The sequence below is a fragment of the Lepidochelys kempii genome, chromosome 5 (genome assembly GCF_965140265.1).
Source record: "Lepidochelys kempii isolate rLepKem1 chromosome 5, rLepKem1.hap2, whole genome shotgun sequence".
NCBI classification, from domain to species: domain Eukaryota; kingdom Metazoa; phylum Chordata; order Testudines; family Cheloniidae; genus Lepidochelys; species Lepidochelys kempii.
Window position 1 is genome coordinate 44,782,005 of NC_133260.1, and position 22,675 is coordinate 44,804,679.

Genomic DNA, 22,675 nt, shown 5'->3' on the forward strand with positions numbered 1-22,675 from the left:
CCTCTTTCTAATTGCCCCACCTGCCCTTAAGTTTTCATACTTACCTGTGCCTTTTTAGCTAGGGTGCGAATTTCCACAGACTCTGAGCTGTGGTATAGACCTGAAAAAGCTTTAGGTAGACCTTGAATGGCATCCACCTGCACGCAGTCCAGATATAACTCCGCTGTGATGGATCCCCGCTGCAGACCACTCAGCCTCAAAAGGACTGTATGGCGCTTCCCATCAGCCAGCTGGGTGTTGCTGAACATCACAGAGTTTAACTTCCCATCATTCTTCACGTAACGCAGGATGACTAGTAGAAAATACACAACATGACTATAGGATGGTAACACAAAACGTGAGGCGTGTCCTGATAATCTCAGTGGCTGGCGACTGGAAGGTCACTGTGGATACTTCTCACTGCTCTGGTTCAGTTAATCATTTCAGTTTTGACAAATGTATCCCATATGCAAATATAAGCAGGGACAATAAATTTGACATAGAATTGCAGGAAGTGCAGATGGAAGAAAACTCATAGGTACAGTATTGTTGCCTACAGATCATTCTCCAGTGCTTTGTTCAGGCTCATTTTAAATGACTCAAATGATGGAGCAGATGGCATCATAAGAGGGCATAATCTAATAAAATACACATTAACAGTGGTACAGCATTTAACTGGCAATCTGCAATTAATAGTATGGCAGAATTCTAGTCGACATCCTAAAAGTTATTCTGGAGCAGAAATGCATAGATAGAGTGTAAGTTTCAGTAATAACATCTTTGCAAAAGATGCTAACACTTGTGTAGTCAAATACACTGCTAATTTTTACTTGATTCTATTTCTTGATCTGTCTTTCACCATGATGAACAGAAAATGAATACAAAAAGTAACACAGAAGAGAACCCAAACAGAGTACTAAAATCTCTCTTCTTTTAATGCTTCCTGATGAAGAGTTGTCAAGCACCTGGCTTACCTGATGAATTCACCTGGCCCCCAGGATAGACTGCACTTCACACAAAGACACTCTTGTTATTAACTAAATTACTATATTGAAAAAAAATTTAAAAAATGAGTAAAGTTGGAAAAGAAAAATATATCCCCTAAGGAAACTGAATCTGCAAGCGAGAATGAAACACCTCCTCGATGCCACTCAGCACTTATCCCCATGGTTACCTGCGAAACCTTCCTCTGTCCACAATCTCTTATGGGGGGCAACCTAGCTAAGCATATGTGGAGATCCATAATAGCAGCAGGGAGAACACATCTACAGCTCATACAGTTACTTTCCAAGATCCCATTGCCTTAGCTTAAGTAACGTTTTTGGAATCTGGCCCTTTTTTTGTGGTATCACTCGCTCTTGCTAAGAAATCCAGATACCTGCAAACTTGGACTCCTCGGCATCTCAAGGGGATGGTAACTGTCTCAAATTTTGTTTAAAATCAAGGCTAAATACATATATAAACAATGTACTTCCTTCCTCTTTTGGAATCTTATAAAAGTGTTTGGAGGATTTTTTTTTTTTAATTGCAGCTCCTTTTTAATGGGGTAAAAGCTGCTGGAACATCCTTCCTAGCTAGTGTCCAGACTCCACATTTTACTGCTCTTGGGAATGAGAAATCTATAAGTTACCCAATGAGTCTGTGTGTGAGAGGCAGAAGGTCTGTAGGTAGGGTGCAGGGAAAACTACAAAAATGCTCCCTGAATGTAAAGCTACTTGGTACATATTATGTATGATATATTTATGGTTACAACCCTCTAGAATTGAAGAAACAGGAGACTGGTGTTTAAACTCTTTGGATACTTGTAGGCAGTTACGATGACCCCTCTAGTTGTGATTTATTCTAAGGTTTGGGATTTCCACTATTCTTTTTATACTATTAATGACTCTGTGCTTCCTATGTGTTCTGAACTTCGTCAGAATTTTCTTTGGACACTACATTGATGCATTGATATAATTTCTTTTGGTAATTTCTTTAATATAAAAAACCACCTTTTGCTCTGTTTTACCAGTATAAATCCACAGTAATTCCAATGAATCTGATTAAGTCACTTCTGATTTATACCAAAGTGTGGCCCCTTCTATCTTTAGTTTATATATCCTTTCTGGAAATCTCAGCAGTTAGAATCAATGACTCAATTATTTTAACCATTGTTTAGGTACAAAAACAACCAGACATGAGATTTCCTTAGAATTACATGGGGTCATCAGTAACTTGACAAAAAGCGAGTCTGCTTGCTGGCAAACGCTGAGTTTCACTTGCCAACTCTATGTTGCAGGCATTTACTTATGTGACTTCTACGTGCATGGGGGTATATTAAAGCAGGATCCTTGGAACTGGGCCCTGCAGTCAGAATGACCGAACACAGCAGTGAGTCAGTCAGAGTGAGAAACCAGAGGACAGTGGTGGAGCACACAACTGATTGCTGGCCACCTGCCAGGATAGCTTTAGGACAGCTGAACTGTCTGGCTTGAGAGGAAGATCCAAGGACTCGTTATTGGGCCAAAGCCAAAGGTCTGTCGAGGGGGCTGGAACAGTCTGTTGAAGAAGATGAGGGCAAATTTTTGATGGACCACAGTCCCAGTTACACTTAAACCACCTGTGATCCTGCAAGTACCCTCCCACCGCCAGAACACTTCACACAGCCAACCTGCAGCTAGTGAAGAGTTCAGTTACTTGCATTGTCTAAAAAACATATTCACTGTCATTCTGGCCCCTGAAAGCCAATAAAATGGTTTGAGCTTAGAGCATTTTCAGTGAAACTACAGATGCAGCATAGTAATAGATTGTGGCTCACAGAGCTGTTAAGCTATATCAGTTGTATTTATTTAGATTTTAAAAGAAACATTGCTGTAAAAGAGGTAATTCTATTATGTGAGAACAGTTTTTCTCCAAGTGCCCTTATTAGACAGTGAGCATGAGAAGTCTGTAGGACTATTTTAGCTTTTGTCTATGAAAAATGCACCAGTTTAATTAGATTAAACTAAAAAAAAAATCGACCTACTTAAATAGGTGCAAACCCCTAACGTAGATACACTTAAAATGGTTCACCTCTTGCTTCTATCAAAATATCTTGCATCAGTAAGACTGACTTACAGTAATTTGATAGAAGCAAGATTTAAACCAGTTACTGTACAATGACATTAGAAGTCTACAGCAGTTTAACTAGATTGAATTAGTTAAACCAGTGCACATTTCTGGTATAAATAAGACTTTAGTGTAGACTTAGCAAATCCAGGTTGCGGGGAAGCCATGTCCAATTATTCTGCTGTAAACCCTCACATGGGCATTAATGTATTTACGGTAGAATCCACAAAAACAAAACCAGAATGTGTGCAAAACATCTGGACCCCAGTTTTCAAACAGCGCATAGTCACACATAACTAACTCCTGCTTCAGGTTGTTTAGATCAACACTTGGTGCATCAGTGGAAATATTATGCCCCTATATTCTGAAGTACAAATGTTTAGATTTCACATCTTGTTTAAGAGTAGCAGCCATGTTAGTCTGTATACGCAAAAAGAAAAGGAGTACTTGTGGCACCTAAGAGACTAACAAATTTATTTGAGCATAAGGTTTCGTGAGCTACAGCTCACTTCATCTTGTTTAGGTGTCCATTTGCCATCTGGGCCCACAATGTGCATAACAAAAAAGTCTTGAAATAATACTATATTTACACTCAAAAGGATGCCAAATCATCCCCAGATTCCATGCAATCATCTAACTAAGATGAGCTGTAGTGAAAAGCCCCACTCCAATGAGCATTCTAACCTACTGTCCACACCTATTGTACTGCACAGTGGATATTTTCAAAGCATTTGATAAATGTTAACTAATTATACATGTGCATATCGTAGGCAAACCACACAAAAATAATGAGGGGAATAGATCTCAATGGAAAGCCCTACTGAGGAAGCTCTGTCTCTTTAACTAATCTTAAATCTGAATGTATCATATAATGGTGCTAGAGTGGCAGCCTTGTAGACTGAAGTTCTCTACGTATTCAAGAGTCCAAAAGGAAATGAGTAGTGACAGTGCAAGCTTCTCCACACTGCCCATCAATATCCCTCAATCCTGACACAGAGGGATCATCTGTAAAGACGAGAAGGTAACTCACTCTTTGTGTTCCCTGTGTGCAATAGAAACATATTAAGAACCGCCAGGGAACAATTTAAACATTGTCTATAAAGCTCAAAAAGTCTGTTTCATAATTCATACCAAGAAAGATCTGAAGGCATGCAAAAGTTCTTGCAAATTAGACAGAAGTGTGACTTATTTTTTTCAACAAAAAGTATGTGTGTGTGCACGTGCGTGCGTGTGTGTATATACACTGTGCCTGATTGTGCAGTTCTTACTCATTGACTTCAGGAGCAGTTTTCTGGAGCTACAGGACCAGACCTTTGGTTTTAAGGGTTTTCTCTGTATGCACCTCTGTATTTTCTAATTAAAAAATAAGTTGTTTTTTTTAAGTGAGTGGGAGAATTTTCCTACATCTAGCTTAGAAATATATTTGTTGAGAAATTTTAACTTTGCTCAAGTCTGGACGGTGCCTCTTAATTAACTGATTCCAATAAACGGAGAACAAACATTCTCCATCGCCTGAAAGATTCTATAAGTGCTAGGAATGTTTGTCTTGCACAGTCAAATCTAAACTTCAGGTCCACAGCACAAGTACCCTTCTTTCATATGCATGAGGCAGCATGTGCGTGCGTCTGTCACATTCCCTAGTAATAAGAAGCAGTTATTGTCCCAGGGGAAAAAGAAAGAAAAATAATTTTACATGTTTCTTTAGGAGCCATGCAGCACTTGCGTGTAGCAAGCTGGCTGGTAGAAAGTAGAGACCCCAGCTGATTTTCTCAGCATGCTGCGCCTAGTCGGCATCAGGGTAGTATCAGTGCTGTGCACGGAAGCATAAAAGGGGAGGTGAGAATGTTGCTAACATTTTATATCTTCCTGAGCAGTAGAATGAGCAGGTGATGAGGAGTGAAATAAACAACAAAAGAGTAGCTGCAAATAACATTGTTTGTAAAGACCACTGCAGACATGTCAATAATTGTAGATCCATAAAATAAGGGGGTTGGAGTCAAATGACTTACCTTTATTCAATCGCCCCACCACTGTAAATTCAAAATACTTGCTGTTGTCATCTGAAGAATACAAGCCAAATACGGTGGCTGTACTCTTTGTCTGCAATTTGAATGTTGAGAGCACATATACTTCATTCAATGTAGGATCAGCAAGCACTTGTTGTAGAAAGTTTACCAGCCTCTGGCTGGGAGATGAAAGAAGATCAAAAACTGTAAAATAAAATGATTTGGGACGTTGGTAGGTAAACTGCATATCAAATTATAGTACAATAATGACCCAGGAGAACTTCATCTAATATCCCACAATGACTTCTCTTTGGGGGATAGAAACTATTCTTTGTTGTCATGGGGATATTTTAGCAATTAATCCAAATTCTCTCTGAACGGCAGCTAGAATATATGAAGCAATCTTTCACTCACGACATCAGACTTTTTATAGCCTTTGTTGTCACTTATTTTGTTTAGCATCAATTGTTAGCAAGCATTGTTTATTACTGCTCAAATACTAGCATCCTTTACTCTATTTTTCAATTCAAATTATTAAAATCTTTTAATGCAGGTTTCTAAAATTCATCTTTTTAATAGAAATCTCTTAACCCACTGTTGTTTTTATAAATTCAGACACTGTCATTCATGCTTCAATCAAGTCCAAGATCTAAAGTCAAAATATGCATGTAAAAGATTTTCAGTGCACTGTACTGTATGGTACAAATATTTTGGTTTCAGTTAATATAGTCTACATAGGCAGATATCTAATATGATATAAATGACTGCTTTCTTTGCTGACTTTCCAGAAAGCTAAAAGACATTTTATGTAAATAAGACCCACATTCTCTTCATAGTATACCAAATCAAGGCACATCTGAAGGTATAGATTAAGAAACTAAAAGGAGTGACATAATGAAATCTACTTGAATTCTCTTTAACTTTTAAAGAATGCATATAGACCTTTTTCTGATAGTCTGACATAGTTAGAAGCATAGAATCTCTCTCACTTTTTCCTTTTTAACCCATATATCAAATCGTGCTTTTCTCAATATTTCCAAATCTTTGAATACATTTTTCTAGGACAGAATTGGAACAAAGGCACACTTTTCTGTTGATGAAATAGTGTTCTTTCACTATGCTGGTTAATTATTACTGCTTTTTGAGTAATAAATAGAGATGGGAAGGAAAAAGTTAATTAAATGCCTCCAAACCAAATCAACAATGCTACTAGAAATCTTGCACATCTCAGATATAAACCAAATATTATTAAAATTGCATATTTCCTATCTCCTTCCTATAAGAACTAATTACAAAGGAACCACTTGAGTAAACTTGTGGTAATTCTGTTTATTTAGTCACAATGCTGTACATATGGTATGCCCTTTTAATAGCTTTATCATGTTTGGGCTATATTACCCCACCCTCACTAACATGAAGACAAAAACTGGTGGAACTCAATGGTGGTGGAAGATGGGGTACACAGAAAAAAAGGTAACAGCAGCTCTGTGGTATGCTCTGCCTCAGTTTCCCAAGGTTATAATATATAGTTTGGGCTGAAATGGTCAGGGTCAGGTAGGCCTGCTCTGCCTGGCCTCATCTCCTATAACTCTGTCCCTCAGCTACAACAATTTTGACTCAGTTCACAATATTTTTTCAAAGTGACCGCTCTGTATAATGAATTTGACCCATTCCACTGAATGCACTTTTCCCTACACCCGGGGCAGCAGTTGTCTCCAGGGCAGCCAACAGAAGGGACCACATGGGAACACAGCTTCCTCCAGGATCACATGAAAACACCTCAGCTGTAAGGAGGCACTGGGATTCCATGGTGCTCCCAAGTTCTATGCTCCCAAATTCTATGCAAGTCTCAGGATACCAGCTGGGTTAGAGGGCAGAATCGCTCCCCATTGCATTTGGATGCAAAGGGAATTCCCCCACAGAATGAGGAAAGAAGGAGGTTCTCCCCTTATAGGCGGCCTTAATTTCTTATAAACCAATTGAAAGTTGCACCAATATTCTACAATTTAATGGCCTGATTCTTATGCACCTCAGTCTCCCACTGATTTTACTAGGTGTTGTGGTACACTACAAAAGAAGGACCAGGACCTAAATGTACCCAAGATTTATTGTTGAATACCAGAGAAATGAATGTCTGAGAGCCACCTAGCCAAATACCATCGACAGCATTTAATTTATATCCATAAACAATTTCATTATATACACAGGGCAACCAAGAAGGATTGAGCCCTCACTTCTACTGAGATCAGTGATATGGTGGAGGAGGGATTGACACCTCTTCACATTTGGCCCATAGAAAGCAGCCTCATAGCCCCAATCAAAGACAGAAGGACAACTCACTACTTCATACAGCAAACCCGTGCAGGTAATAACCACCCAAAATATGCAGCTAAATCTTCTAAGTTATAACATTGGCATAAAATAGAAATCTTCTAGGCGTGTTAAATGCTAAACCAGTTATTGAAAAGGGCATATATTAGTAAATAGCTTTGTGTTAAGAACATATTTTATATTTGCTAATTTCTTATGAGATTAATTAAGCTTGAATTTATTCAGACATTTAAAACTAAATCTGACTTAAATGCTGATAAATTAATATATTACATTAGGATATTTATGAAGTATTTAGAGATTCTGTACATGTTTGATCACTTCAGGCCTGCTCCTGAAGTCTTTACTCAGGCTAAATGCCCTTTAATAAGCATTTTTATGTTTAAAAGATATATTTGAATTGTTTGGGTTCTAATAAAGCACAACTTCTTAGCACCAATGGGATTCTTTTAGAAATAGGCACCAAATCCAAGTATCTGGGATGAATTAAGATGAACATCCATTGACTTCAATGCAGATGTATCACTGTGATCAAATCCATCCCTGGTGTGAGGCACTCATTTGCTAGCAACAGTTATTAGCTAGGACAAGCGTCTACCCTCCTACAGGTATGTCCTACAGCAGTGTTCTCTGGACAAAGCCAGCTTTGGGGCCCCAGCAAGGCCATGATCTGGTTGGAAGGAACAAAAAGAAATGTAAAAGAGAATCACACTTTCATTTTAAGAAAAGTAATCTTCTAGCCCGTTTCCTTGGAACGGCAGACTTGAAAACAAACTTACATGAGCAAATTGCTAGAACTGAAAGGAACACGCAGCAGATCTCATTCATGCAGCCAGTATGCCCACAAACACCTACACTCTTTTGTTCTTTCATTCTTTTTTTAAATGAGTCAGTTAAGTTTGCAGCATATCCCAAGAATCATCTTACCAACTCTTTCCAAATTCCTTAGGATGGACCTGTACAGTGCAGCGTGATAACATTGGAGGGGGATCAATTACATTTGAAGAGAGTGACAAAATATTGTTTTGGAGGCCAGCACAAAAATGTTAAGACTAATTGTGCATCTGCGATTTCTAGAAGAGAGGTTGTGAAGTTCTTAGCGGAGAAAGGAGCTTGGGAGAATGAAGGCAATGAGGGAAGCTATTGAGGGTATCAGGGAGGAGACCAGCAAAAAAAGGGCTCCTGTCCAAGGCAGTAGACCAGCAAAGTATCTGCCATCTCTGACAGAAGCATGGAGCCCACAAAGCTCTGCACTGTTCTCATGAATGCTGCAAATACAGGACACATGTTTCTCCCGTATTTGCAGACTCGCAGGAAGTACTGCAACAACAGGAGACATGAGGATTTCTTCAAGGATAGTTTGCTAAGGAACATAGTGAAAAACAGTTCAAGGCTGTTGGTGGTGTTCACAGAGCAGCTGAAGACAATGAAGTACCACTTCTGGGCCCAAGAAAAGAGCACCTACTGATGAGATTGCATCATAATGCAGGTTAGGAACAACAAGAACTTCCAGGTGTGAGAGCATCCACATTCCTGGATCTGTGTGCCAAGCTCGCCCAGTCCTCCAGTGGGGATGCACCAGAATGAAAGCTGCATTGACAGTGGAGAAATGAGTGGCAATCATACTCTGGAAAAAGGAAAGTGTTTAAAAGTTTGAGACCCTGGTGCTTCCCTAGTCAGTTAATCCGCTTTAATTCCAATGTCTCTGAATGAAACATTGTTCTGCTGTGCCCCTTTCACGGGTTAAATAATGACCTCAAGGAGATTTATTTGCATTCAATCTAGCCATCTTTGCGAGGGGGGATCCTCGGTTTCTATCACTGCCGTATGTTTCCAGTCAAGACACCTGCTGTCTAGCATGACAATGCACCTCAGCAGAATAAATACTCAGCGACCACTGGCGAGTCAGCTGGGAAAGTGCCCCACCTATTCCTATCCCAGCCCCTTCGCGCGTCCGGCGGCCGAAGGGTAGCTGCCCCTTACCTTGCGGGGCAGGCTGGGCGCCAGAGCCCGGGCTAAACTGCAGGAGAACTTGCAAGAGCAGGACGGTGACTTGCCGCTTGCTCATCATGGTCAGTGCAGTGGTGGGAGAGAGTAGCCCAGACCCCTTCCCCGGCTCAGCGCCGCTTCTCGGCTCCTGCCGCGCCTTGGGGGAAGAGGAGAAGGATGCGGGGAGCTGTCCCCTATGCAGAGAGGGGCATGGAGCGCGGCTCGGGGCTGGCGGCTCTTGCTCCGAGGCTCTGCAGGGACAATCGCTCACTCAAGCTCGGCAGCCCAGACAGGGGCTGTTTAACCCGGGGACCTGCTCCCCGTGCGGGGAAGGAGGGCGGAACTTCGGGAGGCTGCCAGTCCATTGGCCGCAGGGTGCTTTCCCCTAGACCAGGCAGAGGAAGGAGGAGGGCGAGAGGCAGGGGGTGAAGCCGCTGGCTTGTGCGGGACAAGCCGCCTTAGAGGCAGACAGACACAAAGAGTTGCCCCGAGAAACACAGAGGCAGGCGCAGGGAGATCGGCTCAGGGAGTAGGGGCTCTCCCCAGCACTAAAGGGGGAAAGGAGTTTGGGGGGAGGTTCACTTTCCCTACTCTCTTGTATTTCGAAAAAGAGAGGCCACAACTTTGGTTGTTCTCATTTAAAATAAGAAATTAGAATCTGTACACTAGCAAAGACTGAAACAGAGCAACCCGCTCCTGATACAATTACCCACCGTCATGGGCGCTTGCCTTGGAAATCCAGGGATGTCTTCCAACGACGTAACTCCATTTTACACCCAAAATACACGTGTATCAAAAGTGGGACTCATATGGAAAATTAATTGAACTACTATTCACTTATATTAGTAGCTGTTCCAGTAAACCTGCACCCAACAGATCCAAATGAAAGCATTAACCAGTGTGGCCCTTAGATAAATTATGAAAATCAACAGAAATTAAATACATCCCTAAAGGTGACCTGCAAAAGATTTTTTTTTTTTAAATTGTGCACAGAGCACCATTTACTGGCACACATAAAGCATGCCCTTTAAAGATTTCTTTGCTGCTTGTTTTTTACCTGAAGGCTGGTCTACACCCAGAAATTGTACTGATTTAACTAAATAGGAAATGGCTGATGGAAATTGTGTAGGCTGATTTCAGAATGTCTGAGTGGTTGGTATCTGTTTAGTTTAGCCTCTCTCTTAAACTGGTTCCAAAGTGTTCACAAAAAGGAGTTGCACCGATTTAATTAATTCTGGTTAGAAAGTGGAGTGAATTTTGTTCCTCGAGTGGTCCTAATAAGAAAAATTAGGAATTGTCAAGCCTGGTCTTCCATGGCTTTGCTTAGAAGACTAGGGACCATTGGGAAAGCCCGGAGCATGTTTAATGTGAGCTCTAAAGCCTACATAGAGGTGGTGAGGTCTCTCACAAAGACTTCCTTTTATTCAATATGATTATAGATCAGAGAAGTTGAATAAATGCTAAGGAAAACACAAATAAACCAACTAAAACCCCTCTCTTTCAATTAATTGTCAGTCTCTTAGGCTCTTGTGGTGTCACTATTTCAGTAATTCTCCAGTCACCACAGCGTCTTCCAGCCAGGCCAGGCCAGGCCAGGCCATAAATTTCTAATGTAAAACACCCAGTTCCTTTTGGAGCCGGGCTCTCTTGCAACCTCTCTCACGGATGGCCATGCAGAATTCCCATTCAGGTAGGGTTGTCTCATAAGTAATCTCCGGGCACTTTTGTGCTTGAAATCAAATGGGATTCCCAAGGGAGTATGCCATGGAAAACAGCTGCCTGGCTCCTCTCATGTTCCTTGCCAGTAGCACATAGCCTAGAGGTGCCACTGCCTTCTGTTGGGTTAGGGAGCAGGGGGGAGAAGTCTGGGGATCAGAGGGGACAACACAGGCAACACCATTGGGGATTCAAGTCAGTGTTGTTACCCTCTACCCCAGGCAGAATGTGGATCATTGTTTGTTTGAATATCAGCAGGAAGGAGGAGCACAAGAAGGAAGGGACTTGTATTAGTGAGCAAAGGGGTATTGACTAGTGTGCAATGGCAGTCGTGCATGGAGTGCACAGTTAATGGGCAGTGCAGAGATTAGAACCATGCGGCTGGGGGGTATCACTGTGTGCCTGAACACTGCAAGCCATCTGGGGTGGGACTGGAGCACCCACTGCTTAGCAAGTGGAAGCCCCACCACCATTACCTATGGAGTGCAGGTGCTGCAGAGGCTAGAATTAGAGACGTGAAGCAGTCCAGCTGCTGCTCTACACTCAGTAGGGTTGGGGGAGGAGAATTCCTTCACCCCCAGACCCTATTCTTTGAAAATATAAATTTAAGTGCCTGAGACAAAACCACCAAAGCAAGGAATCTGACAGCTATGTATTAAAGCATCAAGTAACTACCGTAGACACTACAGAGAAAAAAAGGACAATGTTAAGGTTTGCCATCACTAATCTAAGTTAACAGACTCAAATATTTGCTATAGTTGTTGTTTAGCTCCATTAAGCAATGTATTCATTAGAGTTTGTCAAAATATAGGGAACATTTTCATGAGACTTCCCTTTTTTGTCTACAGCATTTACAATTTTGTTTTTCTCTCTGACCAGCTCAAGTTCTAATTAGGTCACAGAGGTGATTCTTGATGGTGTGCACTGACAGCAGTGGATTTAATGCTAGAAAGATTTCTGCTCCAGTGCCATGAATTTCACAGTATTTGCTCTCTAAGGGCCAAATTCTGTTCCCACATGTGTGCACTAGGAGTTGCATGTGCATATCAGAGAGCAGAATTTGGTTCTAACAAATATGCTGTGCTACCTAATAAAATGTCAGAGAACAGAGCAAGTTCACAACTTCTATAAAAACAGAAGTCAAAATCCATGTTTACATGTACTTAGCCAGTGCACATAAAAGGTCCTTGCAGTTTTCCAGGCTTTCATTTCTATGTTCAGTTTTATTACTGTTATATGTTACAGACTGAACAGGATTTTATACCTATGCACAACCTTCTTTAAAAGGATTTTCACAAAGTACTATGTTTATTTGCTGTCTGGATGTGAGTATTTGACCTTTTAACTGTCTCTTCGGATAACAAAACTACTATGATAGTAACTATTACATTTTTACTGTTGTATATTCTCTGAAATTTCAACTCCAGGTTAGCTGAGTGGAGCTTAAAATTTTGAACAGGAATCATGAAAAATTACTAAGCACTATATTATCAAAAAACGTTCATACATTTAATAACATGATTATAAAGAAATTTCTTAAAGGCACATGAGACTGCAATCCTTAATATAGGGTCTGTGAGTGAAGCTCAACTCAACTGTTAAAATATTTTTCTTTCCTAATTTATGTAAATCAACAGAATACTAAGCATACAGAATTTAGAGAAATTGTCAACACTGCAGGTTTTCCTTTTTTTAAGCAAAAAAAAGGTAGTGTCTTGTTCAAATTCCAAGTAATGGGGGGGAAAGCCCAATCGATTAATTCAACTTTCATAATTTGTTCTTAACATGTGACGAAAGATTCACTGGTTTTCATGAAAGGGTGCTTGGGTCACTATTTTAAAAACTTAGAATACTTGCCAAACTAAGACACAGGAATGAAACACAGCTCTAAATCACAGCCTTTTACTTTTATTTTGATAATACAGACCTAACCCTTCAACGTGTACACAGGCGACATTCAGATGGACTTCAAAGAGTTTTTCCCGTACAGAAATGCAGGCTCAAGCCCTAAACTTTTCAAAATGACATATAATCCTTCCCATTTTGCATGCGTAGCTTTCATTAACACTAACAGGAGTTTCAGGCAAGCATCCTAGTGGAGAAAGATCCCGGATAGCCCCTGGATTGGTGAGGGAGGGTGCAAGCTGCCTCCTCTTGATCCCTGCACTGGACTCTGCAGTAGCACAGGGATGAATTTGGCCCTGGGGCAGTGTAGAAAGGGCTGATCCTTCTACACCTGTTTAACAGATGTATCCCTCCAATACAGCCAGTTTAGCCTGCACCCAGAGAAGAGCCACAGATGCACCCTCCCTCCACAAAGAAACAGTCTCCTTTAGGCCACTGAACTTGCAGGCAGCAATGGCCACCTATCCTTGCACACTCCAACACAGGAAGACTATGGGGATGGGAGTCATATAAGTGCCTAGACAGACAAACAAGGAAGTAGATTATAGCTAGTCCCTGGATGGGTAGATTAGGAAGGAAAGATTCCTTGAACCCTTCCCCCCCTCTAGCGCGTCTGTTCAGGAGAAACATAATTTGGCCCTTAGTGTGGAATTGTGCATAATTTTACTTCGAATTAATGTGGCTGATCATATAGTGCTCTGAAACATATACAGGGACAATGATTTCCTTTGATTTACCTATACTCCTGATAATTTGGGGCAAAAATTCTGCTCTCAGATCTGTATGGTAGATTTCAACTGTGACATTCTGCTCTCACTTCATTTATAGAATGCCCATTAACGTCCTGCAGACCTGTTGAGGTCTGAGAATAGGGTTTTGCTCTTATTTCCTTATTTTTATATTTCTTTATGAACTGGGGATGTTAATAGATTGTTATTTCAATGGAGTTTTCTTTTCGTGTGAGAATAATGTGATATTTTGCCTCTCCATGTTGAAAGATGAGAATATTTTACTTGCATACTTAAAATAACAATTGTAATAATAGAGTACCAATGAATGGTTCCAGGAATGCTGAAGTGTGCTGCTAGCCCATTCAATGCCTTTACAGGTCCACAACAAAACATTATAGTGAAGGGGTTATCAGTATCAGTATAACTTGACCAATATTGGTTTAATATGATCACTTTATGTTTTCAGTGGATGGCCAGTTCCTGTTTAGTGTCGTTCAAAACTCACAATATCCATTCCATGGGAAAGTCCAACATTTCAAAATTTCCTTTTTGTCTAGATGGAAAGAAAAGTTAAAATTTCCTGTGAAATGAAAATTTCCCTCCCCTCAAAAAATTGTTTTGGAAATATCGAATCTATCAAAATGCACTTTATTTTTGATTTTTTATTATATAAAATGATGCAGAGTAGTCAAGATGACAAACTCAAAATGAAGTGGCTCAACCTGAGTGACATGAAGCTTTTAGAGAATTTTTTGTTGAAGAGTTTGACTAAATCAGTACATTCCCATTGGACATTTCAATTCTGTGGAATCAGCATTTTGAGATGGGAAAACTTATGTTGGGAAATTTTTGACCAGATTGTTCCTATTTTTTTATTTATTTATCCAAACTAAGCTGACTCTTTGGGAAGTTTACATACATATTGCTGAGTCATGTCCCAAAATTTCTTATAAGGGCTACAAACACTTCAGAAGGTTTAATATTCCTTGTTTAAAGTAGTAATTTCACTAGAAGATGCCCTCTACTCCTAAGAAATGAATAACCCTTACGAGAAATAATCTCTGTGATAGCTCTTTGTGACTGTTGATACATGCAGTTTACAACTATCAACACAGTCACCTCACAAAGCTAGGTCATTGTATTTGATTTTAACTATAATGCCACACTCACATTTCTCTCGTTCTGTGCTGTGAATTCCCTCCAGCTGCTGCCTTTTTTATGCCTCTTTTAAGACTAGGACCAGGCACAATGGCCAGATAATTCACATTTCACTTCTGCAAGGCATTCTGAGTTTAACTCTTTTGGCAGCTCTCCCTTTCCACACAGACAAAATACAATGCAACCTCCCCATCACTCTTTCCTTTTTCTTCCCTCTCACTCACACTGAGTGTGGTTCCCTGCTTGCTCTCCTCCTCTTGTTAACCTAGGAATAGGTTAATTAAGAAGATTCACGTTGCACCTTTTCCCCTATCTCTATCTTTGGGGTTTTAGTTAGTAGGGCTAGGTGCAAAGGAGACACGATTTATTAAACAAGAACCACAACTAAAGAATAACCAGATATAAACAACTCGGATGTTAACACAACTGTGGGCTTAAAGCCCTGAACCCAAGAACCCTTTACACACAATGGGTACAACAGCAATAATGTAAGGGTTAACACATCACCATATACTGTAGGTAGGAAGGATGCACAGACACCAATGGAGACGACAGACTGGAACGCTGGACACTGAAGAATACAGGACTCAGGAACATACGGGGATCTTCACACAGGTAAACTGTGATCTTCTCTCTTCAGGTCAGTTCTTGACTCACTGTCATGCATGGAGCAATGCGTACACTAACTTAACTCTTTAGGTGGAATAACTAGCGAGCGTGAGCAATGCAGCACTGACCTGCCTATAGAGAGGGTGGTCAGACGAGTCTAGCTAGGGAATCAGGTGGTAAGAGCACAGGTACAGGTTTACATATCCCCTCCTTGGTGATTTTATAGCTTTAGCTATATTTGTTATCATCTACACTGCTTAAACTTCAGGTTTGCCGGAGTACATGGACGTATTCATGACCCTTTTTACCTTAACTTTGACCCATCCAATAGTTGCCACAATTAAAATAATAGTAACAACTTGCAAGATTAAAATAATGATAAAGGGATGGACAAGGATGTGCCAGGCTTCTGCAAATTTAGTGGGAATGACAAATAGACTTTCCCACCAACGGGCAAACTTGAAATTTTTCAGCACCTTTTAAGAATCTTCTTGATTTGATCGGTGGAATGATGCATGGCCAGCATTATGCTTTTACTGTGCTCCACTAGATCTTTAATATGATTTTCTAGGACCGGATACTGTACCAATTGTTTTAACACATCGATGTTAATCCCTAGATTAACAGGGTTCACATGCTGATACAAATTAAGACAATGGATATTTTGCACATTCATCTTATCTGAAATAAAGGTTACATCACATCCCTGAATAAGTACAAAATAAATACATAAATTTACATGAGGATCATTGACAATTTCCTAGAAGAAATTTACAATAAACTTTTTACATTTATTCCTGATGCAAATACAGTTGCTGTTTATCACTACTAGCTCAGATTGATTGCTCATATGTGATTGCGGGTCATAGTGACACCTTCCCTGGTCTGGGCTTAAAGAAATGTGTGGTCCTTCATACACATTTGTGGTACAAAGATAGCCATTATTTGGTTCCCAGACACAAACACTTAAATCAACACATTGGTATTTTTCCTCATCTTTAAGTACCTATTTTGGGATGTCTACAGGAATCATGATTGTCTGATTAATGATGATTCCAAGTGGGATGAGGGGATACACCCAATTTGTGCTCACGTTATTGATGGTTAATATATGGGCAGTGACTCTTTAAATTTGGGTCAAAGCTGAAATCAACAGCTTATACCAAGTGTGGTGTTCCTTTTCAAAGGGTGTTACATCCCTTAACATTAAATTCTTTATTTCCATTGGGATGATGCCTTGAAATCCTATGCTAAGAATTCCAACTGACCACATTCTGTAGCCATGCTTGCACTTGGACGCAGGTAAGTGCCCACAATGTATTATATTGTAGATACCTATGGCACCTATTACCTTTTCCTGATTTTGTTTTTGGGCATTATATCTTGCGGAGATGGTGGTGACGATGTCATAGTTCAGGTCACTGATTTTGTTTAATGATGTTATCAGGGTTGATTTAAGGATGAGCTAGGCTATTAGCCTTTAAGGAGTTTACCACTCCCGGGCTAGCTCCTACAACACCTAATACTTTCGCGGTTAGATCTCTTTTTATCTCAGAATACCTGGGCGCAGTATTGTTAACCCATACATCCCATCACTGATGATTTTGTGAAAGGTGCACATTTAAGGCTATACATTTTCTACCAATAGTTGCATATCCATAGTTACTTTCTTTAGAGCATATCTAGGGTTAGTAATCAGCAACCATCTCAGATCTTGCTTTACTAACACGGGGCTGATGTGACTAGTATCTGATTTGGGAATTACAATCACTTCCATGTTTCAGAGTAACAGCCGTGTTAGTCTGTATTCGCAAAAAGAAACAGACCCAAACCCTTGGATCTGAGAACAATGAAAAAGCATTCAGTTTTCTTACAAGAAGACTTTTAATAAAAATAGAAGTAAATAGAAATAAAGAAATCCCCCCTGTAAAATCAGGATGGTAGATATCTTACAGGGTAATTAGATTCAAAAACATAGAGAACCCCTCTAGGCAAAACTTTAAGTTACAAAAAAGATACACAGACAGAAATAGTTATTCTATTCAGCACAATTCTTTTCTCAGCCATTTAAAGAAATCATAATCTAACACATACCTAGCTAGATTACTTACTAAAAGTTCTAAGACTCCATTCCTGGTCTATCCCCGGCAGATGTGTTATTTGACTCCAAACACCCCTGCCAAATACCATACCCCTGAATTATTTATAAAGATGGAAATATTTATGCTTCCGTAACAACTAGCTACAAATAATGTTTGCTTATACAATGAACAAAAATGATTTACACCATTAGAAGTATTGCAGTAGTGCTCAGGTCTGCTACTACAATTCAAATGTACAAGGTATGCTTCTGAAGGGGTATGCAGTCTTACTTTAAAATAGGGTACATAGAACTGAGCGTTCATAAACACTTTCACCTGCATTATCCCTTCTCTAACTCAAGGTGTCAAATTAGAGGTCAGGCAAGCACAGCTTAACAGACTTCTTGTCACAAGTCCACCGAAGCAATTTATTATGTGTTTGTCTTGGATCTTTCCCCACCCCACAACTTTTACTAAATGTAACAACCCTATTCAGGGATTCCGAATCCTTGCTTGATAATGCTGTTTGAGCACTATCATGGGGGAGAAAGGCCATATTAGACCTCTCTCCTCTTTCCAACAGAGGAAACAATTGGCCCCACTCTTATACGCAAATACCATAATATGGCCAACATCATCTGTTAATGCTGGGCCATGATACGCTCCCCAAACTTTTGGTAATGTTTTACCAATCTGCTCAGTTTTCTTAATACCCTTTATAGGCTCCACACTGCAAAAATAATGTTCCCCTTAGTCCACAGACAGCATACAATACATATTTACACATCTTATAAACCATAAGAGGCGACTGAAGAATCTTGACCCCAACAGCATAACCAAACAGAATGTCAATTATACTTTTGGTTTTACATGTATGACTCAGTCCCCTTCCACTTCTTAAGCTGAGTGGAGTGGAACCACTTCAGTTTTTTACCTTTCTTCCCCTTCAGCTCAACCTCATAGACGGTGGGGCTGCCTTTGTTTGTGATAACCACTGGTCCCAGCCACCTTGGACTTAGGGTATGCCCTTGGTCAGAAAATAACTTATACATAACTTTGTCCCCAATTTCCCATTCAAGGGGGTTGAGGCAATTCCCTAGTCTCTTATCCATTATTTTTATGTTGGCTTTCAGCTGGAAGGCTACTTGATGTTGAATTGAGCTGATGTCATTTAAGACTTTTTCATGATTCTGTCCACTACTAGCCATGGCTGGTGGTCATCTGAGGGGGAAACCTCCCAGCCACCAGTGCTCAGGTGTTCGTATTAGGCGTTCCATCAGCACCTCATGTGGGGTGAACCCGTGAGAGGACACAATTAATCTCATTGCCATTAAGACCAACGGGAGCTTCTGGTCCCAGTTTTTGCCCTGACCACTGATGATCTTCCTCAGCACTGCCTTAATGGTCCTGTTTATCTGCTCAACAAGCCCATAGCTCTGAGGTTGCCCTGCAATATGAAGCTTTTGGCAAATTCCAAGGGGTTGGCACATGGTATTCATGAGCTTTCCTATGAAGTGGGGTCTCTGGTTATAGTCTATGATTTCTGGCAGCCCAAACCTGGTGAATGTTTGTTCCATTAACACCTTTGCCATTGTTATGGCTGTAGAGTCACGAGTGGAGTATGCCTCCACCCACTTCATGAATGAATCCATGACTACTAAACAATATTTGTGACCACATCCTGTGCATGGTAAGGAACCTGTATCATCAATTTGTAGGCAGGACCATGGTCCCCCAATGCCTTGGTGCAACATAGGCCCTTTGATGACTTTTCTGTTCGAGTTGCTTTTGGCACAGGCCAGACAGTTTTGAATGTATTTGGTCACATCTTTGATAATGTCTGGCCACCATGCTACAGAGGTTATAAGGCCTACAGTCTTCGCCACACAGAACTGCCCCTGGTTATGGGCCAGACTAATCATCTCTCTGTGAGGATAGGTGGGCATAACCAGAACTGGTGACGCATCTTTCGCATCTTTTCTTAAGGCCGTTATGAGTTAGTGTTTATTTTAAAAAAATATGATAATTGCGATGTTCCTCCTTTTTTAGCACGTCTTGGATCGCCTTATCTTTATTCTGCAGTTCCTTCACATCCAGTTGCCCTGTTAATTCCACCTCTTGCGATTGTACTGTTAGCACCCCCTCATCAGAATGGGTCCAGAAATATTCCTCTCCCAATAAGGTGGCTTTCTTTTGTCAATTGGTCGACTTTGTTGCTCAACATAGAGATCTCTGCGTGGTCCTGACGGTGAGCCTTCACCTTGCAAAGGTAAGTGTTACCTGATCTTCTGGATGCTAACTTCCACGCATGGTGCAGCAAATACTTCGAGTGTGCAATCTGTCCTCCATCAGCTGACCTCATTCCTCGCTGAACCCCTACTGGCATCCACTCACTTAATGCCCATATGATCCAATCAGAATCGAAACATATCCATGTGTCTTCTGGATCTTCCTCACGTAGCACTACTAGCCCCGCCACTATTTCTGCGTCCCGGGCTGAGTTTGGCCTCACTGTTCCTTGCAGGGTCTTTCGAGACTCTACCCATAATGCTGCATAGCCTGCATAGGGTTTTCCATCCCTGTGGAAACAACAACCATCCACCACCCAGATCTTTAAATTCTGGTCCTTCACTCTTTGATAATTGTTTTCCACTTGGAAGGGTGACTTAGTCTGTTCCACTCGTTAGGAGGCAGTGGACATTCATGCTCTTGGCCTTCTTTGAGGAGGGCATAAGGTAGAACAGCTAACTGAGATGTTTTCTGCATGTCAACAGTTTTGTTCATGAGGCTAAGCATCCATCCAGCAAGTCTGGGACTTGACATTCGACCCTCATTAATTGACCGGATAGAACATAGTTGAGGTGAGCATGAGTGGTTTTGAGGATCACTGGGGACGTGCCAATTAAATATTCCCAGTGACGCAGGGACCATACTAGAGCCAGTACTACTTTTTCACAGGTATTGTATTGCCGCTCCACTTCACTCAGGACTTTTGATCCATAAGCAATGGGCTTGAGTCCATTGCTCTGGTCCTGGAGGAGGACTGCACTGATGTCTTGGTCTGCTGTTCCCAACGGAAGTTGGGATGGCTCGTTGGGCTTCGGGTATGCCAGTGCAGGTGCTCTAGTGAGGGTTTGTTCCTTTCCCAGACTCATTCCTAGGTAGGTGACCTCTGAGAGCACTAGCTGAGCCTTGGCTGGGTTAATGATGAATCTGGTATTCTTTATTTTATTTAGGACAGCATCCAGGATTTCGAGGTTCTCCTCTCTTGTGTGGCAGTAGCTACTAAGATGTCATCCACATAGCTCAAGATATTGTCTCTTTCTGCCATGGAATTCCACATTCTTGAGACAAATCAGTGGCAAATCAAGGGAGCATTGTGGAATCCCTGTGGGACGCGGCTGAAGGTGTACCGGCAGTCCTTATACATGAAGGCGAACTTATACGAAGCTGATTGGTGAAGTGGAATTGAAGAAAAGGCGTTTCAGAGATCCAGTATGGAGAACCATCTCGCTCCTGATGCAATGGTTGCCATTATTTCATTAAATTTTGCAACCACTGGGGCTAGGCATGGGGTCACTCTATTGAGCTCAACGTAATCTATCGTTAATTGCCACGTCTTCTTATCCACCTTTATGACAGAACACATTGGAGAGCTGCAAAAGCTTTCAGTCTCTATGAGCACTCCTTGCTCTACTAGTGCTTCAATGTTCTTGATGCCATCTTCTGCAGCAGCAGGATAGTGGTACTGACTTTATGGTTTGGGATCTGGCTCGTCAACCACTACCTCGGCTGTTATCTTTCCACACTGGAGGTTTTTTTTAGCAAACACCTCCAAGTGTCTTTGTGCAACTATAGCCACTTCTGCTTTCCAATCAGGCATCACTAGATCTTCAGGTGCCTTCACAGCTACCACATGGTGGGATGCTGGAATTACCACATGCTGTCCATTTTCCACATTCTGGATCAACCTTTGATTAAGAAGATCCACTACCAGATTCAACTGCGATAGTAAGTCCATGCCAAAGATACCTTGGCCACCTAAGGCTTGAATTCCAAAGACAGCTTTGGTAGCAATAATGGATGACACATCTGATTGGCTTTGTGAAGAAAACCATACCTTCCCTTCCATTAAAGCCTACTAGGACCTTTATGTCTTTGATGGGGCGCCTTTTCACTTTAGGTTCAGCATCTGTGCATAGGATTGAAACTGTAGCACAGGTATCTATCAGCATCTGATGACCAAGTTTCCCAAATGCTCCCTCCATCGTGACTGATGTGGTTGGTCTTCCCCATTTGTTGTGTGTTAGGTGCCGTTACTGGGGAATGAGGGGGAGTTTGGCCCCATCACATCAGATTAGGAGTGTTTCCTTCTTGATGCTTGCTGGAGACTGCTTCCTGTTTCTCGTACCTCGTGAGCCGTTGTAGCAGCTTCTCTGCTGGTAATCCATTTATGGCTTCATTAGTGTCAAATTTAAGCAGCTTCTTCCATAAGGCATTTCTGAATGCCCTCTGCTCCTCATTGTGAGAGCTGTTCTGGTAACTATTTTTACCATGATGCTATGCTGCAGACCTTTTTTTCCCCTTGCTGACAGCTGGAATTCCCTCTGTGACCTTTGGGAAACTCCTTTTCTTTGCTACTCTGTCTGTGGTCACTGCTACCTTCCTCCTGGATCCAGGTATAGGGAAGGCTTCTCTCTGGATTTCATAGGCCTCTCATAACCTGTCCTCCAGTTCCCTCAGTGAGATGGTCTGATGGTTCAGTGATCCTAAAGTAACTTTCAGGGTGGGAGCTAACCCTCACAAGACTGCTTCCTGAAACTCTGGAGTGTCGCATGAAAGAGCACCAGTCAGAAATACAATAGCTTCTTCCTGCTTAAGTACTTTTCAGGTCATTCATGAACCTGTTGCCATTCACAGTAGTACCTTCCTATTAGATTTTGGTGGGGAAAGTAGAATTTCAGCACACATTCAAACAGCTGTAGAGTGTTCTCTGTGTCCCCCACCTGTAGATGGATGGGGAGGGTACTGAAATCTTCTCCTAGCATACACTCCTACACCAACACAGCATCATCCTCTTTGC

General features: G+C 41.2%; 1 protein-coding gene across 1 annotated transcript in view; it reads right to left on the reverse strand.

The window, feature by feature from the left end:
* THBS4 (thrombospondin 4) overlaps positions 1-9,474 on the reverse strand; it is a 59,710-nt gene extending 50,236 nt beyond the window's left edge. The window contains exons 1-3 of the mRNA XM_073344118.1: positions 9,387-9,474; positions 5,076-5,276; positions 45-292 (exon numbers count right to left, since the gene is read on the reverse strand). Coding sequence (XP_073200219.1) covers positions 45-292; positions 5,076-5,276; positions 9,387-9,474 — 537 coding nt within the window. The remainder of the gene's footprint in view (positions 1-44; positions 293-5,075; positions 5,277-9,386) is intronic.
* Between the last annotated feature and the right edge of the window lie 13,201 nt (positions 9,475-22,675).